Raw genomic sequence first — 20,911 nt, 5'->3', positions numbered from 1 at the left:
GTGGGGGAAACCGACATATTTTACCACACGAGCACACACGTTACGCCGGTCAGCATTTGATGCAACTTCGGGAATTCGATAAAGAACGTGAACGGCTGAAGTCTGTCCTCGTTTGCCTAATTTTTTACATATATTATGCCATTTGCTGTAAATAGTATTTTATCATATCAATTTATCCTTTCAGTTTACCGTTTGGATGTTAAATAAGAAGCGTACGTTTATTAGTTATGCAAACAATAAAACAACCAATAAAACTTCTACGTCAGTGAGAAACGAAAATTCTTCGTAATTGTTCAAGCAACGAAGAATACAATAACAAAACACAATTTATAATAGAGCTACGTGTACAGACAGATCGACAAAATGAATCAAGCAAATGTTGAGAAGTTAGTTTCTAGGTTAAGATACAAAGTGAGACCAACGCCGCGCAAATTAAAGAACGTACAAGGCCCAGAAGGAAGACTAAACAAAATTAAAAAAACGTTGACCGCTTTGGTTAAATATGAAAGAATCGAATTGAATTATCCCAGGGCGGACGAAACGAGAGGCTACGTCGAGCTAGTATGTATCGTGTAAATTACTTTTACTTTACAGTTTTATGATACTTTGTTTTTGCAGTTGATATCGGAAGCACTACGCCATGGGCCTGAACACAAAGAAACGATGGAACTTGCAAATTTTTGGATATTGGAAAAACAGCTCGTCCATAAACTTTTCAAGGTTCTTGTACCAAGATTTCAAGATTGCCCGACTTCCTTTACGAAGCTCCACAGAGCAGCAGTTATATATCCCGGATTTGGGTATAAAAGATCCGTGTTGGAATTAAAAGGTAAATTTTTATCAGAATTTTGTATACAGGGTGTTTCAAACATAATTAATTGTCAATAGCGTAAATATTTATAATTTAAACTTTTAATTTTAGGGAATGTGTATCCTAGTATAGAACAACATGATCCGTATCAGCATAATTTACTTCATAATGTATTACTCGAAGCAGCTAGAAAAGAATATCGAATGGAAAAATACAAAGAAATTGCTGCAAACATAGATTCATCATAGGTATGTGTCAAAATATTATTAACAAATGATAAAAAATATGCATAACATTAACATAGACCGGTAAAATTAATTGATGTGATTATTATTGCTATTGCAGATCGTTAAGTTGATTTGAAAAGATGTAATGGATAATGTTCTCGAAACTCTGTAACATGTTTTTCCATAGAACACGATTGCTTTCTAAAATAAAAAAAAAAAATACATTAATAACAGGAAAATCAATCGCGAATGTATATTATAATATATTATTTTAAAATGTAATTAATGAACATACCGTATATGCTTTGGCATTTTACAATATACATCCGTGAATAATTCTTTCCAACATGGTTTAAGTCGTTTTTCTGCATCTGCAAATGCAAGTAATATGGATCGTTTTATGGATTCTTTTGACTCTTGTTCTTGCCGGTTGCACCAAAGACCGACTGATTCCAAATATTCACGAAACCGTATTATTGGTGTGTACCGATTCCAACGACCAATTTCGTTGACCGACCGATACGCTGTGCTATCGTCAGAAGTACTGTGGTGTCCAATTCTAAAGTATATACGAACGGGTATGTAATCGAACGTTTAGCCAACCAAACGGATTAAATATTTATAATTAAAAATTTTAATCAATTCATATAAGAAGAATATTTTGTTACCGGTAACTCATAGCTTCGATCAAAACAGGTTTTCCTTCTTTGATACAAAATTCATGCGCAGCTTTTGTTGCATAATACATAGCAAGAATATCATTACCATCTACGCGAATTGTACTTATGCCATAAGCTGGTCCTCTTACAGCAATACCATCTCCTTTAAATTGTTCCAGAGAAGGGGTCGAGATGGCATAACCATTATTCCGACTTGAAATATTAAGAAAAAATTATATGAATATTTTACTGGCATTTGATATTGTTTTTTTATGCATACCATATAAAAATAACTGGACATTCCAAAGTTGCAGCAAAATTAAAAGCTGCATGAGCATCTCCTTCGCTGGCTGCCCCTTCGCCAAAATAACACGCAACGCATGCTTTTTTTTTTGATCGTTTGAGTGCGTATGCCGTACCTACAGCTAAAAATAACATTTAAAGTAAAGATTGCCGTATTAATGAATTACAAATTTTGTCTCCTAATAAAATTATTGCACGGTACTTGTTGATCTATCTACCTTGAGGTAATTGTGTCGTTAAAGGAGAAGAAATAGTGACAAAGTTTAATTTTTTTGAACCATAATGAACAGGCATTTGTCTTCCTTTTGCATTATCTTTGTAATTACCGTAACACTGGTTCATAAATTCTACTATAGAATAACCACGCCATAATAAGACACCTATACAATTGTTTTAAATTAAACTGAATTTTTCTATGGAACAAACTTATTGTTATTAATTGAAGAATATATACCAGCTTCACGATACTGTGCATATATAATATCTTCCAATGTAATAGCAGCCGCAGAACCAATTTGTATTGCTTCTTCGCCGGTATTAGTCATATAAAATGATATACGCCCTTGCCTTTGAGATTCGTAGAGGATTTTATCCATTATGTTCAAAGTAAGCATTTTATGGTACATTCTGATCAAAATTTGTTCATCTAACTTGAGTTAAATGTGAATTTATTATTGATATATTAAATAAAATTATAAAAACTAGTCGTGTATATACTATACACATTAATTAGTTCAACCTTGTATACCTTAGGTAACTGTACAGATTTAGATGAGTTTAAAATCCTAAATATTGGCAGAGGATCATAGTTTTCATTATTGATAAATTTTAGTTCATCTGTAAAATTAGTTTGTATCCCTATATAACTAGGTTCCTTTGTATCGATCATAGTATTTACTTCAGTGCTAGTGTTTACACTACTACAACGTCGTTTTGTCTAAATTCATAGTAAACAAGCATTAAACTTCTTTTTCTATTTGCGCTTCTTACCATTCTCTATTCCGCGTATTTACCTGTTGCAATACATTTCGAAAACATATTTGTTTTCCAAGTCCTAAACGAGCACGATTAATCATTCTTATATAAAAAGCTTTGATTGTAAATATTTTAATTCCTATACCGCGATAATTAATGACTCTTACTTTCTATTTTCACTTTAAAACTTTATGTAACACTTGTGTCCAATATGCGTGCATAAAATCTGTTCATGAATTATGTTTAATTTCATATATTTTGCATACATCAGCTGTGACGCAGTATCACTTTGTAATTGTATGATAACGTCGAGAAGAGGGCATAAAAATTGTATGCACAACGATTTGTAACGCGTATATATACTTTTTTATTTATAAGTTTTATTAATCGTGAAGTTTAAGCTTTTTACATAAAGTTTCTTTTGAATGCAAATTAAAATAAAACGAAACTGGAATGCGATCGAACAAAACAAAGTGTACACAAAAATATAACCTCTAAAAATTTGCAGTCGCTGGTAATTTTAGATAGAATTCTATAACCTAAGCAAAGAAAAATGGATTCTTTGGTGGATAAAGATCTATACGAATTAATCGGCGCAGTAACTACAGCTTCGATCCAAGAGGTATGAAATTCTTATAATATGTAACATGTATACTATCTTTTCAATTTTTATTATTACTCTAGATCAAAAAAGCATATCGAAAAAAAGCTTTATCTTGCCATCCAGACAAAAATCCAAATAATCCAAAAGCAGCGGAGTTATTTCATGAATTATCACGAGCATTAGAAATTCTTACGGATGCGTCTGCTCGGGTAAGCGCGTACAAAGATTATTGTTATTTCTAATTACTACTTACCCTTTACACAAAATTTTCTTATCGTTAATGATGTTTCGTTCTAACAATAAAGGCAGCCTATGATAAAGTAATTAATGCCAAACATCAAGCCGTACAACGAACTAAAGAATTTGACGCAAAACGTAAAAAATTAAAAGAGGATTTAGAAGCAAGGGAAGACGCCTACAAAAGGTCTTTAAATTCAGAATCTTCCACCAAAAGGGATGAAGATAAATTACAGGTATATTTTGTGTTTTACAGTTCGATTACGATCATTTATCCTTTATGGTATTATAATTTTAATAGCTCTATATATATTTTAGGTGGAAATAGAACGTCTACGAAAAACAGGATCAAAACAAGTGGAGGAAGAAATAGCATTTATGAAAAATAAGATTGCGGAACAATCAAGAGGATTTTACAAAGAATATGAAAACGATAGCGATTCTTATAAAATAAAAATAAAATGGAAACCTAATAAAGATAATTTTTATAACGATGGATATAATTACAATACATTGTATCAAATTTTTTCAAAGGTATAAAATCATAATATTTTCGTAAATTATATATGTTTAAAGATTAATTTGTTTTCAGTATGGGGATATAGCAGCCCTTCTTGTATCATCCACAAAAAACGGCAGTGCGTTAATAGAATATCAAAACAAAAGTGATGCTGTATGTTGAGTGACAATATTAAGTATCTTTTTTCTAAAAAGAAAAAATGATTAAATTATTTTCTTTGTCAGGAACTGGCTCTAAATACAGAAGTCGGTTTTGCCCAAAATCCATTAAAACTTCAAAAACTATGGGATATTTCGAAACAATCGAGTTTTTCCAAGGAAAAAACAGCTTGCGACATGAGTTTTAATGGACGAACATCATATTCAAGTGATAATAATTCGGAAAAGAACAAAGTTAGTTTAGAACAGTATCCTTTTCCACGGATTAATTTACTATTTAATATTGAATATTAACGTCATATTTCAGGCAAATGAAAACAATACTATGTCGGATGCAGATTTCGAGCGTTCTGTATTGAATAATCTAAGAAGGGCCGAGGAAAAGAAAAGGTCTGTGGACATGTCACATTTCGGAGACTGCACTTGATTGACGATAATTACAATGCTTCTATGGCTTTATTTATTACATATTTATGAGGACGTACCTGAATACCTTAATTACGTGATCATACAAATACGAAGAGAAAAGTAATTGGAGTATATTGTCTATGTCTGTACCGTTAGGATAATTAAGACTTGTTAGTTTGTGCATTAACATGCTTCGAACAAACATTCTGGCAAAGATATTTAACATTTGCATTGTTTACAAAAAAATCAAATATAAAAACTAATCACTCGATTTTGTGATTAAATTAAATTCGACCTTCGCAATTTATCGATCAATCGAATTCGTTATATTTATGTTACACTATTTTAAAGCGATTAGCACACGTTAGAAGTATTTTAACATTCCTTCGATTTTTTTGTTTTCTTCATTTCCACTTCTTTAATTGGAGCTGGCTTAACGAATGGAATTTCGTGTTCATATTCTGTTGGCATGTATTGTGCTAGAACTTTCGGTAATTTAATGCCAGTATCGGTTTGATGCACTTCCAGGATCGCGCATATGACGCGAGTGACCGCGCACATTGTTGCGTTTAACATATGGACGTAGTCTGTATTAGCATTCATTTTTTTAGTTTGACCATACCTATAACATCGAAATAGTAACTTCGTTAACGTAATATTTATAATGATAATAATAAAATAAATTCGAAGAGAGAATTAACGCTTATTAGATTCGCGATTACATGACAAGTGAATATGCGGCTTTACGCGACTTATTACCTGATTAATAAACTCCTTGCTTGATAATCTAGACAATTGCTACAGGATACTAGTTCACGGAAGGCACCCGATCCTGGAAACCATGCTTCCAAATCTAGTTTTTTTGAAGCAGCATTATTTAGTGCGCCAGATACTATATTTACTATACGGTAGGGAATCTCCAAAGCTTTATAAAATTCCTCCGCATTAGAAATCATTTCTTCCATCATTTGCCAAGACTTATTATCGTGCGGAGATGTCAAACAGAATTGTTCCACCTATTACCCATGCGCGTTTATATGTAAATGTGTATGTGCATCTCTTAAATCTATTACAAACGCAGTGACAGTTACTTTCTCAAATTGATGAACTCTAAAAATGCCTCCTGTATCGCGCCCATGAGATCCAACTTCTTGTCTGAAACACGTAGACAACCCGGCATATCTAATCGGTAATGCATTTTCAGGAATCCATTCGTTTCGATGAAATGCAGCTATCGGTTGTTCGGATGTAGCGATCAAATATTTTTCTTCAATTGCGCTACCCCAGGTATGTTCGTTAGCCCTACCGACCACCTAATCAGACAAATTTCTAAATGGAATAATTTATTGAAACGCTTGTTCATATTATTTATCAATTTTATACCTTATACAGTTCTTCGTCAAATTGAGATAATTGAGCAACTTCCTGCATAACATCTTTGTGCATGAAGAATGGTACATAGAGTGGTTTGTAACCTTTTGCAAACAGCTGTCTAAGAGCAAATTGTATCAGTGCATGTTGTAAAAACACTCCTGGCCCTACTAAAAAATAACCACGTCCGCCAGAAACATTAATACCTCGTTCCCTATCTATTCCATCAATCATATGTATTAAGTCGACGTGCGAGTATCTCTTCTTTTCCGTACAATCTCCATAAGTTCTCTCAACCTAAAATAAAAAATACCATCTTGTATAGTTCGTGGATAGAGAACCTCGAAGTCGATCGTATACCTTATTTTCTTCTTCGTCATTGCTAATCGGTACAGACTCGTGTAAAAAATTTCCTATTTCCTTCAGAGCACTATTTCTTGCAGATTCAGCCGAAGACATGTGCATCTCGTTTGCCGATATATCATGATCAATATTACTAGAAATAACTTTAATCTGAGATACTGTAAATGATTTTAAGTTGTCAGGTGTTAAACTTAATAAATTTTGCAAAATATCCTGCGGGACTTTGTCATCATCGCGTACAGCTTCCTTTCTTTTCATTCTCTCTCCAATTTCTTTGCTGCATACATTTTTTAATTTATTCAAAGTGTCAGCCGTATGTCGCAGCTGACGCCATACCGTATCCTTTTCAATTACAGTGTCCACTAAAGATAAATCTTTGAAACGGTTTTTTTGATTTTCCCGTATTCTATTCGGGTCGAAACCTTTACTTTCTCGAAAACGATCTAAATCGAGTACCATGATTAACAATATACACTGTCACAGATCGTTTCTCTGACTTCTACCGAATGACACGTTGTTCTTGCCACCTTTTATGTTTAAAGTAAAAAGCCTTCCAACTCACTACTTCTCATAGTTCTCATTAGAGGACCTGAAGTCAATAGAATTTTAGTAAGCGCGCGCAACAACAGAGGACTCGTATATCTAGGTCGGAAAAAGTCAGGCACATGGGAAAAAATGAAAAAATATCGATATATTTTAAATTTCTTTAAAATTAAAAGGTTTTCAATGAATTTTTTTAAATATTTGTTAGGTAAATTATTTCTGTGAAAAATCCAGTGTATCCGTGTAGGGATAATATCGGAGCAAATGCCACGGCCAATAAATAGAGATCAGTGGTCGGCGTACAACCATGCTTACAAAATAGTCATTGGCTATCCCTACTCTACAGTTTTAGAACCCTCCTAACTCCTAACGTTCAAAGTCTGTGTCCGAGTCTAATACTCGTACGACGATTACTTTCGTCGGATCCTGAATCTATTTTATACCATGTTTGTGGTAATACGTTCAGTCGGTTACGAGATTGATACCTTCAGCTTTTTGCGTAACAATCACAAACTTTCGTAAGATGCGGTATCTATTTTATAGTTCATCTGCGACGAAGTTTTAAAGTTTGGTAGCTTCATTCCGCTTCTTTCCAATCACTGTGTGCATTGCTTTGGAATGTACGCATGCGCATTCCAGAAACTCTTAAAGAAAAAAATCGAGTAAGTCAGAACAGGCTACAGTATGCGCTGATAATGTTGAACGTCTTCGATTAAAGAAAGCAAACTTAATCGGAGAGTAATGTGTCGCAAGTTTATCATAATGAACGGAAAATCAGGTATAGTGTAGACAGGAAGATCGTGGATTCGAACAGTCAGGTTAGTTACGTCTGTGACGTAGGGTTTGGTAACTATCGACATAACCTAGTATGCTTGTCAATTGATTACGCTGGAAATCGTGTAGAATACCTTTCATGAAAAATAACCGAGTGATTTATGTGAGTGTTATTCCAGCATCGATTAAATTTATCGAAGGTTGGCATCTTTTTAGCACATGCCCGTGTCACAAACTACTCGTTACTTTGCTTTTTATTTCTTGTGTCTGTTTTGATACTTACGTATGAAAGGTACGCTGAACACGACAGGCCCGTAAATTGGTTTGTCATTTAAACGTCTAATTTTCGAATTTTTTGCCCGCATTCGAATCGAGAATTAGATTAAAATTAAATGAGAAATCGTATATTTGTAATTCGTTTTGTTTCAGATACGGTATAGTAATAAACATTCCAAACAAATATTGGGGCATAGTTAAAGTTGATATACAAAGGCATATATTGCGTACATAATAGCCCTACAACTAAAAGGCATACAACTCGACGCTAGACCGGTGAGTTCCAACACAAAATATTGCTTGGTAGTACGGCGGACACTCAAAGCCAACTAACCATGTCTGTACAAAGTGTTGCTCTGGCATCTCTCACGGCCACCTATACCGACTCGGAGGGCGAAGACGGGGTGGAAGACGACCTTCAGGAGAATTCGAACACTCCCCAGGGGACCGCCCCGCATAATGCCCAAGTCGGTCAGCCCCAGGCTTTCACCAGTCCCAAATCTGGCAGATCAGCCTCAAATAGTCCCGTCGTTGCTCCCAGCGTCGGTGGCAAGTCTAGTAACGATTTGTCAAATGCGCCCACCTTAGTGACAGACGTGACGTCTAAGGTGCAGAGATTGGTTTCGTACTTTGATGACACAATAGTCTCCGACGACGAGGGAGTGTTGCAGACACTGGTCGACGGACAGCCTTCTGAGAATGGAAGGTTGTCCTCGATTACGGAACGCTCTCCCTCTTGTCAAGGAGAATTAGTTTCAGATAGCGAGGTGGATCCGTATGGCGTGACTATTCCACCGGAACCACTAGGCCAGTGTCCTGTGGAGTTACAGGAGAAGATAATGAAACTTTTTAGGAAAATGGAGAGTGGCGGTTTGGACATGAATAAAGTTATACAACAAAGAAAGGATTTCAGAAATCCGTCTATTTATGAGAAACTTATTCAGTTTTGTAGCATCAACGAATTGGGCACCAATTATCCCGTGGATAGATTTGATCCGTTCAAGTGGGGTAAAGATTCTTATTACGAGGAACTCGCCAAGGTTCAAAAGGCTGAAATGGATAAACTTGAGAAAGCTAGAAAAGAGAAAACAAAAATTGAGATTGTTTCCGGTACAGCCAAGCGACCCAATAGTTCTAGTGTGACCGAAGACGATGCCAAGAAAAGAAAAAGTAAATGGGATCAAGTGGCAACGGGAGCCACCGCCTCCGTAAAGCCTACCGTTTTGTTGTCACAACCGACTCTTACCACGTTAACGTCATCTGCGACTGGCACCAAAGCGACGGTAATATCGGCTTTCGGATCTTTACCAAAGAAAAGACTGTAACATATTTTGTAAATCATTTGTAAATATCACTTCTTTTAAAAAAAACATTTCATCCTTCATTTAAAGATTTATCATAAACACGGAAATAATAGCTCTTAGTTTTGCATAAATGCACGCGTACGCGCAATATGCGATCACATATATATGTATATATATATATATATATATGACCTGTAAGTCTGTTTTGTCAGATTTGATTGTTGATTTTACCGATTGTTTATTCGACACTCAATTTCATACGTGCGCGGTACGTTCTTGATATAAGATTGCATTAATCAGTAGCGTAATCATTGTCGGAGCAATGTACCTACGATAACACACTAGAGCGTTAATCGATGATTAAGTATATAAAATGTTTTAAAAAAATAAGAAACTGATAGAAATTAAAAAAAAAAAATAATGCAGTCCATGAAATGGAAAAGCAAGATTGCGATTAAATTGTAACGCGACGCTAACTTTTACCTTTATTTTATATTCTCTTTCTCTAGGCAACATTTCACATTTAAAATGTACGTCTCAAACCAATGTTCTTTTTTATAGTACTTCCATTTTTTGTTAATAATTTGAAGAAACTAGTAAAAACTAAAAAGATGACAAGCGATTAAATGTTGAAGGTACATACGTTACATGCTCACCAAAGAAGATCCTTGAAAATACTTTTCTATACCTCGATGAAACGTTGAAATATTGTAAAATACACTTATTGTAACATGTGCTGCCATTGCAACAAAACTTGAAAGATCAATCAAATTTTCTCTACTTGGACTAACGCGAAGAAAATAAAACACGATTTGTAATCATAATTTCCGAGGAATAATGTTAATGATCACTAACCTCGAATTAGGGTTTGTTTAATTTCTTATAAGTATAAATAAACAATTCCTAGTTATACTTTTATACAACAAATTTATTTTCTTAAGATATTTGTTTAATATCCTATAAGTGTACATAACAGCCCACGGAACAATGTTTCATGATAGTATTATAACAAAACTGATAAATTTCGAATAAATTGAGTACTTATTTACTTGATTTTGTTCATATTTACAAGAAATAGAATATTTTTAGTTTTAAATAAAGCACCAGATAATTTGATGAATCTACTATTATGACAAGAATTAATATTTTTAACGGTGATGATTTAATGAAATTACAATTATATTAGTAGTTTTAGATACATAATTAATGATCTGAAAAATATAATACAGACTTGATTTTTTTACGAGACTAGTGCAGTGTCAACACTGGCAGTTATAGGTCTTGTTTGAATACAAGTGTGCATTTTTACGGAATTGATATGTAATCGTTCACTGTTGACGACAGTGGACCAATAGCGCGAAACAGCTTTTTTTACACAGCACAATTTACGGTTAAAAACTTCCAAATTACAAGGAAATTCTTTGCCATGGAAATTAAATATTAATAGCGAAAGAAAATTTCTACTCGTGACATAACCTCTAATCTGGAATTACACGATTTACGCCGCGCATATTTAAAAGTACGCAAATATGAACATATCGTATCCAAATCGATAAAAGCCAGGCGAAACGAACCATACAAAAACAGTGCATAACAAAGGGAATACAAGGAGCTGTGGTTAAATTTCGATTGCTATTATATTTTTATCAATGACTGCTGATAGTACTTACAGCAACGAACAAGTTATTCTTGTAACAGGCGGTTACGATTTTGCTATCAAAATATGGCAGCCCCACACTGGAGTTTGTCAACGTACTGTAGAACACATGGATTCGGTATTTATCCGACAATAATATATTCTATCTTAAATCTTGACCTATCTTTGTTAAAAATTTGTATTCGATGTTTCGGTTTCAGCAAGTAAACGCTTTGAACATTACTCCAGAAAAATATGCGATAGCTGCAGCTGGATATCAGCATATAAGAATGTACGACCTAGCTTCTAACAATCCAAATCCAGTTATTAATTACGAAGGAGTATCGAAGAACATTACAGGCTTGGGGTTCCAGGTTTCTTACCAATTACGATTAATCTTTGCCAGACAGCACGGATAATACATTAAATTTCTATACTAATACATTTTAATATGTATAGGAAGATGGTAACTGGATGTATACCGGCGGCGAAGACTGTACAGCTCGTATCTGGGATCTCAGGTAAATATTCGACATCGAACATCGTGTAATTTTGGTTCTAATAACATGTTATAATAACACTAATAATAATAATAATAATAATTAGGTCGAACAGCTTGCATTGCCAAAGAGTATTTCAAGGTCCAGCACCTGTGAATTGCGTATGCTTGCATCCTAATCAAGCAGAACTTATTGTCGGCGACCAAAGCGGTGTCATACATTTGTGGGATCTACGTTCGGATCATAATGAACAGCTGGTAGAAACCTAGAAAGTTGCTTTAAATGTGGCTAGGAAGCAAATTATTAAACAGCAATCAATTATATTTTATTTAATAAAAGTATATGGATATATGTATGTCTTGTTCAAAGATACCAGAGGCTGAAGCATCTGTACAAGATATCGCGATCGATCAAGATGGAACTTATATGGCGGCTGTGAATAACAAAGGTAATTGTTACATTTGGACGCTTACGGGTGGTGTTGGCGAAGAACCGACACGCCTCAATCCTCGTCAAAAGCTTGCGGCGCATAAACGTTATGCTCTTCGATGCAAATTCAGTCCTGATTCTACGTAAGTAGCATATCGTGTCTGCTTTTTTGTGTACCATAACGTAAAATCAAATACAGTGACATTCCGATTATCCGGCATAATCGGAACTCTAGCGTATACCGTTCTTTGATTCATAATATATTTTACGTAGACTTTTAGTGACCACGTCCGCCGATCAAACTGCTCGTGTCTGGAAAACGACAGATTTTTCAGAAGTACAAGTGCTTCAACACGAGGCGAAACGATGGGTTTGGGATGCAGCGTTCAGCGCGGACTCGCAATACATATTTACCGGTAACAATAAATATTTCATTATTACGTGGTCAGCATATGTTTACTCTAACATTACGTTTAATTTAGCTTCCTCCGATGGCGTTGCAAGGTTGTGGAACGTATCAACGGGAGCCGTGGAACGAGAATATCAAGGCCATTATAGAGCACTTACTGCTCTTGCGTTTCGAGACGAAGTACTCTCCGTTTCCTAAATCAATCATAATCACTTATCCGAGTTTGCGTGCGGAAGTGTCGCACTTTCATCAATGCGCGATCAAGAATACCATGGGATTTTTCTATTTCTCAGGGCTCTTTATTTCGATTCCATTGCATACGATTTTGCAACATATTCTTTCACATTTTATCAAGGTTAAGATCCAGTCTTAAAATAGGTTTGCACATTTTTAAGCGTGTATATAGATCACAAAACGATTTATAAATAACCATGTAACGTTATTTTTGTTTTCGAAAATGCTAATAAACAGGAGAATGATTTGCAATCAAGATCCGATTAACAAAAACAAAAATAACTATTTGCTAACGGTGTAAGTTCATTAGGAACGATTTTAATGTTCCAATCTTGACAAATTATACATCTTTTATTTAAACTATTGGTACGCGCTTTCTTAAGCATACTTATTATAATGACTTTTAAGTAACAGGTTTAAAATGTCTTTCAGAGCAAAGGCAACGCTTCTACTTCTCCCATTTCTGTGAAGGTCTCGTCGTCCATTGTATAACTTAACATGAATTTTAAGGATACGGTTTTCTGCAAAAGAAATTCGTTGTCAAATTAATATTAATCCGAAACCGTGTAAAAAAAAGAGTTTGAAATTTACCTTATTAGGATTAGCAATCAACATAATTTGGGTGATTGCTGGTGGGGGAAGAAATGGATTATGACCTGGTAATTCAATTCCAGAAGGTGGCTGAAGTCTACATTTACATTTCTGTAAATTTTAATACAAAGAAATCATCATGTCCAAGCGTTACGCAGGTAATTATTAAAAACGAAAGAATTTACTTACTTTTGGCACCACTGCTTGAAACAAATAATTACTAAGTGGTTTCACATTTTTGCTCATTGTTGTAATTACCACGACATACACATCTTCTCTTGGATTGTCTCGAGCAAAATGAAGCACGACGGTTATACCATTTTTTTCTTCCATTACAGTTATAGGTGGATTAATACCTATCAAAAGAATACAAACGACGGTACATCAAGTCACGTTAAGTTTCCAATAAAACTATCTTTCTGATCTTAATAATAAAATAAATGCGCGAGTAGAGAGTACCTGGCGTAATATCTTGAAGGCTAACGTTAATATCCGTCAATGGTTTGATCTCGGATTCTATACAAGTAGCATTCTCTGTCGTCGATGGCTTTTCGTTTGTGTTGTGAGAAATAGGGAGAGACAAGGGGGGCAAAAGACTTTGACTGTCGAGCGAATCAGAATTGAAATTGGTCAATTTGTTGATTTTTGTGCTCGCAACGTCTAACGAACCAGAAAAATGTGAAGAATCGCCATGAGGAAGTATAGTTGAATCGCGACGTTCTATCGAGGGTTCTATGTGTAACGTACGACTTACAGTTTGCTTGCTATAAACGTAGAAGGAAAACATATTGTTAATAGATCAAAACGCTTTAAACGATAACGTATATAATAGAAAGGTTTATTAATATTATTATATATTTTATTTCACCGACCTTGCTGAATTGGAGCGAGCACTTGATATTGTACCTGATAAACTTTGTTTGAGCAAAGACTCTCCTAATTCGTTCAATTCCTCCAGTGCTCTTGTTTTACTGTCTATTTTCTTTTCAGGTGTGTTAATCGATTCACCTGGCAATTGAACAAAATTATTGGCCGTTTGTTGTGTTTCATTTATTGATATAATAATAATAATTCATTATGACTAGCGATTGCTCGAATCTGCTTTAAAAAATATTCGATCCGTTCGAAATCTCAATGCTATTTGTTTGATAAGGATACGTGTTAAACATATTAAATTCACGGACCTTTTTTATTTGTAGGCAAAACACTGATTGGTTGCATGATCATTGAATCAGGTATTAAGAGGTTTGCGTTCGAAACAGGCGAGATTTCTAGATTTTCAGATTTCCCTATTGAACTGAAGATATCCCCTAAAACTTCCATGTCTGATTGATGGTTTGTTGTTGTGGCATCGTAACTCGTATTTGTACCACTACTCTCAACAGTAATGTTCTCTGTTGGAGAAGATAAATCTAACAAATACGGGCCGGTGTTGGAATCCGTTTTAGGCTTTACGCATTCACCACGTACTATGATCGCAGTGTATTTTTCAAACACCTGTCCCAATTCATCGCTTGCGGCAAGCACGTCACCTAACGCAGATTATTTGAACATGATGCAATTGATCTTTCTGCGATCCTCTCAGTTTCACAGTTTTGAAATTCTAAGTTGCGACTACATGAGTTAATTAGAATTTCTTTAATTAACTTATTGACAATAATATGAACAATAAGAAACTCTGTGAACGATACTTTCATATTTAGCAAACCCGATCTCTCGCACAAGACTATCAGATAAGATTATCATTTTATTTGTTCAGGCTGTTTGAACAAATTTCACTATTTTAAGATATTTACCGAGCATTTCTTCATTATCTTGAGTTTCATTTGCTAATCTCAGTACAATTGGTTTTAATCGTTCACAGGCTTGACGCAATTCCTTCATCAATTCGAGATCTTCCCTACTAGTCTCATTACTATTATAAGAGTCCAACATCTCTGATAGTAACTTAGCATTGTTATGTACAGATTCTAATTCCATTATTCTACGCGAGTTCAATTGTACACGTCTTTCATCCTGCAAGACAACGGTTAATAATATTTGTTGAGGCTCTATAGCCTTTTAGATATTTTTTGCTCACCTCTCTCACCATAGTTTTAATCAGTCTGTTAGCAGCTTGCAAATCATCAGGATTTTTACTTTGAAGTAATTTCTGCAATAGTTTGGATTTCTCCTCGTCGTCGAATATCGTGTGTTTAGATTTTGATACTTTTGATCCATCTTCCGGGACGTTAATCGTGGATGTTGAATCATCCTGAATGTTTAGGTATTGCTTACTGGTTAATTTTACCTGACAAAAATATCAATAAACAAAGTAAACAGGACACAAAACTGACCTCAACGACACCTTGTTTTTTCAACATTTCGTACGCTTCTTTAATTTTTAATTCCCGTGGATATTCCTTTGTCCACGTTTGCAGCAATTGTAATACTTTTTGACGTACCATAATCGGCGTATCGCCACCTAAATACTTTGGCGAAACTAGTCTGATCATTTCATTTAAAAAACGAAATTTACCAATTTCAGCGTGAAAAGATGATCCACATCTTCGCATGCATGTATCCAATAGCTGTGGAATTATTAAAATCACTTAAAAATTTATGACAATAACATAATTTTACCAAGAGTAACAAAACTTACAGCAAGGGTTTGAAGCGCTTCAAATTCATCAGACGATTGGATATACAATGCTAATAACTTAGTCCCGACTTGAATGCTATCTGGTTCCTTAGTAAGTATTGCACAGAATGCTTCGGTTGCCTCTACTACATCGAGTTTCTGACTTTGCGGATTTGTTACCTTTTCTATGAAAAAAGAATATCACGTACAAAATGTTCATAGATCTTTAATGCAATAACGTAAACGTTTCAAGATTATACCATTAGCATCGAACTTTAACTTACGTATTATAGATTCTAATCTTATCATTGACACATCCATTTTTATAGTTTCACCCGTTATTTCCGAGTTTGAATGTTTGAATTATATCTAATTATTTGACAGCTACATGGGAAAAACACTGAAAGGTACCATTTTGATTGTTTTCCTCGGGATTCTCTCGATATTAAACGTAAGGAGTGTCGAAGTAATTCCAACATTTACGATTCGTAACCCATTTGTACTTGTTATTCTATTTCGATATTGTTAAAAACAAAATGGATTTTCTCAATCGTCTTTAAAATCTTTCGACGCAAACAGCTGTTGCGTTTTTCTTCGAACACTGATGGGCACTTCGATAAACGTGTGTCGTTACAGGTACTATATGCACGTAGATTAAAAAGAAGGCTTTTTACCGACAATCTTTATAATGATACGAGCGAAACATGATTAAATATATGTATACGCCCGATACAGAAATGCCGCTCCACCACACAAACGGTTCTCCGTACACCCGTGCGTTTTCACGGATAAATTTCGTGTACTGTGAGATCTACGATCAAACTCATTCTTTACGCCGTGTTTGTGTATAGATACAATCAAAGGCATTAATTCATCTGTTTCAGGACAATACGATACACCGAACGTACATTTTTTTTTCTACTTTAATAAACTTCTAGCGGCTAGAACCTAGCCGTCGCATGACTGGAAACACTATGCACTGGATGATATCGCTGCAACAACGTTCGGGGTTGTGGAGCGATCTTCTTGACGAAGTATGAAATAACCATAAGTCATAACATGTCGGTAATAATTTTTGTAACTGTAGGATTTTAAGAAATTTCAAGGTCATATCTGTTTTCTTTTTTTTAAACGATATACTATATTATTTCGTAAAATGACGAATATGCAGACAATTTCAACGGTATACATATAATTATAAGGCTGTCGAAGTAACGCCCGTTTGAATGATGAATTTGATCAAATTCAGGACGCGATAGCAACATTTTTTAAAACATATTTTTTGTAGAAGTGAATTCGAACATATTTGACAAAGAAAGGGAATGATTATAACGGGAGGAAACGAGATATATATAATATTTGAACAGCGACAATCGAAACCCAGTATTTGAAACAGATGCCGCGCACGACAAAAAATAATATAAAAAATGTTATTTTTCCATAATTTTGTTCACCGTAATTATTTAAACAAAAATAAAACTAACAAATTAAACATTTATTTTTATTGGGATGGTAAATATCTTCATGCACGTTACATAGAAAGTCAAAATAAATCTGTGTATATGAAGACAAGACATAAAAATTCACAAAGAAATAAGCGCCATGGAAAATGTGCATCTAGAAATCTCGAAGAATACAAAAATGTATGTAGTTTGTTACAGAACATGAAACATAAACAACATGAAATATATGATCGTACTTAAAAATACAGTTCATGTGACATCGGATAATTATATCGATTCTATAGTTTAATATTTCTAGACTTCGTTTGCAGTTCAAAACGTCGATTCATTCTTACACCCTTCAAAATCGTCCTATTCTGCTGCTTTTGTTTATTTCTGTAAAAGGAATAGAAGAAAATAGATATTACAATATTAATTTTTATAATATTACACTACATTACGTAAAATATTCCCGTCTTGAGAGTTGATTTCAGATTTCAGTGAACGTTTTACCCTTGGCGAGGCTAAAAAAAATAAGTACAACGTTTGAGAAATTAACAAAATATTGCTATACGTAAAAATAAATCAGAATAAATCTCGCAAGAATGCGATATATTACTTAATGCCACGTGTCTTTCCTTCAATCGTTTCTTTGCATCTATAATAGATTCCGATTTGGCAAATAATCTTTTATGTATTTGAGTAAAATTTGGGACCTCCTTTTTTGCAGAATACTTTGGATCTAAAAATAGATATAATCGAGAAACCATTACATATTTTCATAGTTAAAACAAAATATCTTCGATCGAGTTTAACAAAGATTACCTGATTTTTTAACAGAGTAATTGAGTGGCAATGACGAAGCAGCGTTTATATTAGTAATACGCTTTGATTTGTTATGAGACTGGTGCTTAGGGGTGAAACGTTCAGCGCTAGAAATGTTTTCATTGCTTACAAATTGCGATCTTCTATGGAAGACATTGACCGGCGATTTCCCTATGTTTCTTTTTGACTTTATTCTAATTGCTACTTTACGGGGATCCTTAATTTGTTCTTTCTGTTTGCGAAGTCTGTACATGGGATTTGTATCTGACGACGAACTCTTAAGGCTTCTAAGACTCTTAGAACTCGTAAAATGTACTTTGATATTTTTCTTTGCAGCTTTCTCGTTTAAATTTGCTGCAACTGCACTTCGTTTCTTTTGCTGTTTCTTACGTAAATTTGGAGTTTTAGGCTCTGTAAGTTCATACGTTTCATTTTTTCCTTTATCATTTTCTTGTTCGTATTCTACTTCGTGCTTATCGTTCATTTTGCAAAGTTGCTCTTTCTCTCTTGGCGTAGATGCTTTTAAGGGACTGACTGTTATGATTTTTTGCAATTTAGATGGCGATTCGGTGTTCCTTTTTTTACCTCTTCTTGTTTTAAAATGTCTTGTTATGTTGGATTTTGATTTTTCTAATGAACTATTAGCTGTAGAGTTCAATTCTTCTAGACTAACATTATCGTTACTATTATTCTGCAGATTTTTTACATACATTCCCACCAAGGATGATGAACATAGTATTGGAAGTCTTTGTAGCACCACTACAGGCTCTTTTAATGCAAATGCATCCTTCATGGAAATCAATCCCATAGACGTGGCTACATCTATGTTCTTTACAGCTGCATGCGCAAGTTTCGTTTTATCTGCGTTAGAGTTTCTTGTAGATGTGGTTTGTCTCTTTTTCAATTCTGATAGTTTCTTTTCATTACTGCGAGGAATCCATTGGTTACCAGGTACCTTTGACTTTGGTGACTTTTTTGATACCAATTTTGAGTTTGGAGACTTTAACATGATCTTTGGGGATTTGGAAAAGCTTCTTAGTCCTTGTTTCATGCTAAGTAAAGATGTCCTTTTACTTTTGTTCATTTTTTCAGGAGTAAATTTGTAAATTTCTGGCGTACTTATGCGAATATCAGATAGACGTGCCTTTCTCTGCAAGCTATTATTCTTAAACGATGATTTCTGTGACTTTATCGGAGATTTGATTCTCAGGCTCAACTTTTTCGGTGTTATTAACAGCTTTGAAGAATTAATGGAATGTTTTTTCGAAGGAGATACATTTCTCGGTGACTTTTTAGGTGCTTGAGTATGTGTTTTCTGTACATATTTTGTATTTGTTAATGGATTACATCTTGTACTTCGCCTCTGATTTTTTGAAACTTTACCAATCGTTGAATGCATATCTATATTATGGCCTGATTTTGTTCTTTTGCTTCTAATAGGTGTTTGTACATTGTATTCTAAAAATTACACATCGTCATAATAAATATTAAAGTAGATGTAAAATAATAGGTAAATAAATATAATAGTGTCTGCTTATATGACATTGAATCAGGACCGTGTTATGTCACTGCTATTAGACCTTGCTTCTTCTGAGTAGGAAGAACCAGCAAAGAGCACGAAGATAGATAATTTTTAGGCTTGTTTTGAACAAGCACTTGATGCCACATAAGAAGACAAATTTGGTGTCATATGAGCAGACATTACTGTAGATGCAAAAAAAATTATATATTAAATTGAATATACGATACAATAATTCCACAATATTTCAAAAATTAAAAGTCTGAGTAACTGTAGTAAAACTAAAGTTTTGTTTGTGCTTGCCTTGCCGTGCACGTTTTGTAGACATACTTCTGTTGATGTTATTAAAGAAACACATATAATAGATAATATACAAAAGATATTGTATAATATCGGATGTTTATGAAAAGAATTGGATATCTTCGTGCTTGTATGCCAATGTATTTAGTATTCGATGATCAATGGCAGTTAAAATTTACTGAAAAATATTATGCAGTATATTTGAATCTATTCGTAACTTAGTCAATACAATCTGTGGTACTAGCAAGCCGGGTATTTTCACGCCTGCGCGCCGAACGCAACGTCAATTAGATGCTTTATTTAAGTGAAAATGGGTATCACACGGACCCCTGTTGAAATATATGATTTATACATATACCAGTCACATAAAAAAGAAAGAGCAGAGCAGGGAGAGATATTAAAATAACTATATAGAACGTCAGGCTTGGCATAAATAATAATTATTTACTTAAAATTCACCGACAAGTTTCACTTGTTGCTGTCGTATGTACGAGTCCACCAAACATTTTCTGAACTATCTATGTTTCCCGACGTCCACTGTGTAGTTACGTTACTGTTTTTGCTGCACATGCGCAAAAAACTCGGACCCATCTAGCAACCATAGACTACAATGTACTTAACGTGCATAGGAGACACGAAACATCCAATAGGTAAAATAAGAGTGGTGATGTACATTTGACCAATTGGAAGTCGGAACGTGCTTGGTGCCTTAGGCAGAAAACGTATTGAAAGCATGCGATCCATTACTAACAAACAATGCCGACCGGCGCCGATAAATTTCGTTCGTTTTTAAACGAATATGTGTTTTTCATTATGGTACTTATGTGTACCTACATAGGCCGTAATGTAAAAATGCCTGGGCAGTCGAGATTT

General features: G+C 34.4%; 8 protein-coding genes and 1 long non-coding RNA gene across 13 annotated transcripts; 4 read left to right on the top strand and 5 right to left on the bottom strand.

Moving 5' to 3' along the window:
- Positions 1-204: 204 nt before the first annotated feature.
- On the bottom strand, positions 205-17,434 carry LOC122398979. The gene is made up of 3 exons (XR_006259233.1): positions 17,422-17,434; positions 4,814-4,817; positions 205-338 (listed from the first exon to the last, which is right to left on the bottom strand). It is a non-coding gene; the product is annotated as an uncharacterized LOC122398979 (long non-coding RNA).
- Positions 332-1,297, top strand: LOC122398978 (39S ribosomal protein L17, mitochondrial). The gene is made up of 4 exons (XM_043399252.1): positions 332-561; positions 619-829; positions 923-1,059; positions 1,157-1,297. Exons 1-3 carry the CDS (start codon positions 364-366, stop codon positions 1,057-1,059), a joined length of 546 nt encoding a protein of 181 aa, XP_043255187.1. The 5' UTR covers positions 332-363; the 3' UTR covers positions 1,157-1,297.
- On the bottom strand, positions 1,083-3,206 carry LOC122398973 (2-oxoisovalerate dehydrogenase subunit alpha, mitochondrial). The gene is made up of 8 exons (XM_043399243.1): positions 3,014-3,206; positions 2,749-2,937; positions 2,455-2,650; positions 2,219-2,380; positions 1,978-2,122; positions 1,707-1,910; positions 1,334-1,597; positions 1,083-1,239 (listed from the first exon to the last, which is right to left on the bottom strand). The coding sequence occupies exons 1-8, from the start codon at positions 3,074-3,076 to the stop codon at positions 1,161-1,163; spliced, it is 1,302 nt and encodes a 433-aa protein (XP_043255178.1). The 5' UTR covers positions 3,077-3,206; the 3' UTR covers positions 1,083-1,160.
- On the top strand, positions 3,279-4,942 carry LOC122398976 (dnaJ homolog subfamily C member 17). Its single transcript, XM_043399249.1, has 7 exons — positions 3,279-3,597; positions 3,660-3,788; positions 3,885-4,052; positions 4,135-4,350; positions 4,409-4,489; positions 4,561-4,728; positions 4,802-4,942. Exons 1-7 carry the CDS (start codon positions 3,529-3,531, stop codon positions 4,919-4,921), a joined length of 951 nt encoding a protein of 316 aa, XP_043255184.1. The 5' UTR covers positions 3,279-3,528; the 3' UTR covers positions 4,922-4,942.
- Positions 5,278-7,204, bottom strand: LOC122398972 (serine--tRNA ligase, cytoplasmic). Its single transcript, XM_043399242.1, has 5 exons — positions 6,634-7,204; positions 6,286-6,570; positions 5,994-6,215; positions 5,662-5,918; positions 5,278-5,524 (listed from the first exon to the last, which is right to left on the bottom strand). Exons 1-5 carry the CDS (start codon positions 7,093-7,095, stop codon positions 5,278-5,280), a joined length of 1,473 nt encoding a protein of 490 aa, XP_043255177.1. The 5' UTR covers positions 7,096-7,204.
- On the top strand, positions 7,579-10,508 carry LOC122398974 (SAP30-binding protein). 4 transcript variants are annotated; one of them, XM_043399247.1, is made up of 3 exons: positions 7,579-7,997; positions 8,383-9,512; positions 10,095-10,508. In XM_043399247.1, the coding sequence occupies exons 2-3, from the start codon at positions 8,565-8,567 to the stop codon at positions 10,119-10,121; spliced, it is 975 nt and encodes a 324-aa protein (XP_043255182.1). In that variant the 5' UTR covers positions 7,579-7,997; positions 8,383-8,564; the 3' UTR covers positions 10,122-10,508. The 4 variants fall into 4 exon arrangements, with proteins under 4 accessions (XP_043255182.1, XP_043255179.1, XP_043255180.1 ...); XM_043399244.1 differs by having other exon boundaries at positions 8,383-10,508; XM_043399245.1 differs by lacking the exon at positions 7,579-7,997 and adding an exon at positions 8,006-8,116 and having other exon boundaries at positions 8,383-10,508.
- Positions 10,785-12,720, top strand: LOC122398975 (target of rapamycin complex subunit lst8). The gene is made up of 7 exons (XM_043399248.1): positions 10,785-11,308; positions 11,391-11,543; positions 11,629-11,690; positions 11,776-11,926; positions 12,039-12,241; positions 12,372-12,514; positions 12,581-12,720. Exons 1-7 carry the CDS (start codon positions 11,183-11,185, stop codon positions 12,703-12,705), a joined length of 963 nt encoding a protein of 320 aa, XP_043255183.1. The 5' UTR covers positions 10,785-11,182; the 3' UTR covers positions 12,706-12,720.
- On the bottom strand, positions 13,129-16,810 carry LOC122398971 (ADP-ribosylation factor-binding protein GGA3). Its single transcript, XM_043399240.1, has 11 exons — positions 16,237-16,810; positions 15,974-16,137; positions 15,669-15,902; positions 15,413-15,586; positions 15,129-15,348; positions 14,517-14,864; positions 14,205-14,340; positions 13,792-14,096; positions 13,522-13,688; positions 13,333-13,443; positions 13,129-13,262 (listed from the first exon to the last, which is right to left on the bottom strand). Exons 1-11 carry the CDS (start codon positions 16,271-16,273, stop codon positions 13,170-13,172), a joined length of 1,989 nt encoding a protein of 662 aa, XP_043255175.1. The 5' UTR covers positions 16,274-16,810; the 3' UTR covers positions 13,129-13,169.
- A 98-nt stretch (positions 17,435-17,532) lies between the features above and the next one.
- LOC122398783 lies at positions 17,533-20,531 on the bottom strand. 2 transcript variants are annotated; one of them, XM_043398969.1, is made up of 5 exons: positions 20,042-20,531; positions 18,220-19,677; positions 18,014-18,136; positions 17,851-17,918; positions 17,534-17,790 (listed from the first exon to the last, which is right to left on the bottom strand). In XM_043398969.1, the coding sequence occupies exons 1-5, from the start codon at positions 20,094-20,096 to the stop codon at positions 17,785-17,787; spliced, it is 1,710 nt and encodes a 569-aa protein (XP_043254904.1). In that variant the 5' UTR covers positions 20,097-20,531; the 3' UTR covers positions 17,534-17,784. The 2 variants fall into 2 exon arrangements, with proteins under 2 accessions (XP_043254903.1, XP_043254904.1); XM_043398968.1 differs by having other exon boundaries at positions 17,533-17,918.
- Between the last annotated feature and the right edge of the window lie 380 nt (positions 20,532-20,911).

This window comes from Colletes gigas, unplaced genomic scaffold, assembly GCF_013123115.1.
Source record: "Colletes gigas isolate AHSC1104 unplaced genomic scaffold, ASM1312311v1 Colletes_gigas_Sc00012, whole genome shotgun sequence".
NCBI classification, from domain to species: domain Eukaryota; kingdom Metazoa; phylum Arthropoda; class Insecta; order Hymenoptera; family Colletidae; genus Colletes; species Colletes gigas.
This window is presented reverse-complemented; position numbering and strand designations above follow the sequence as displayed.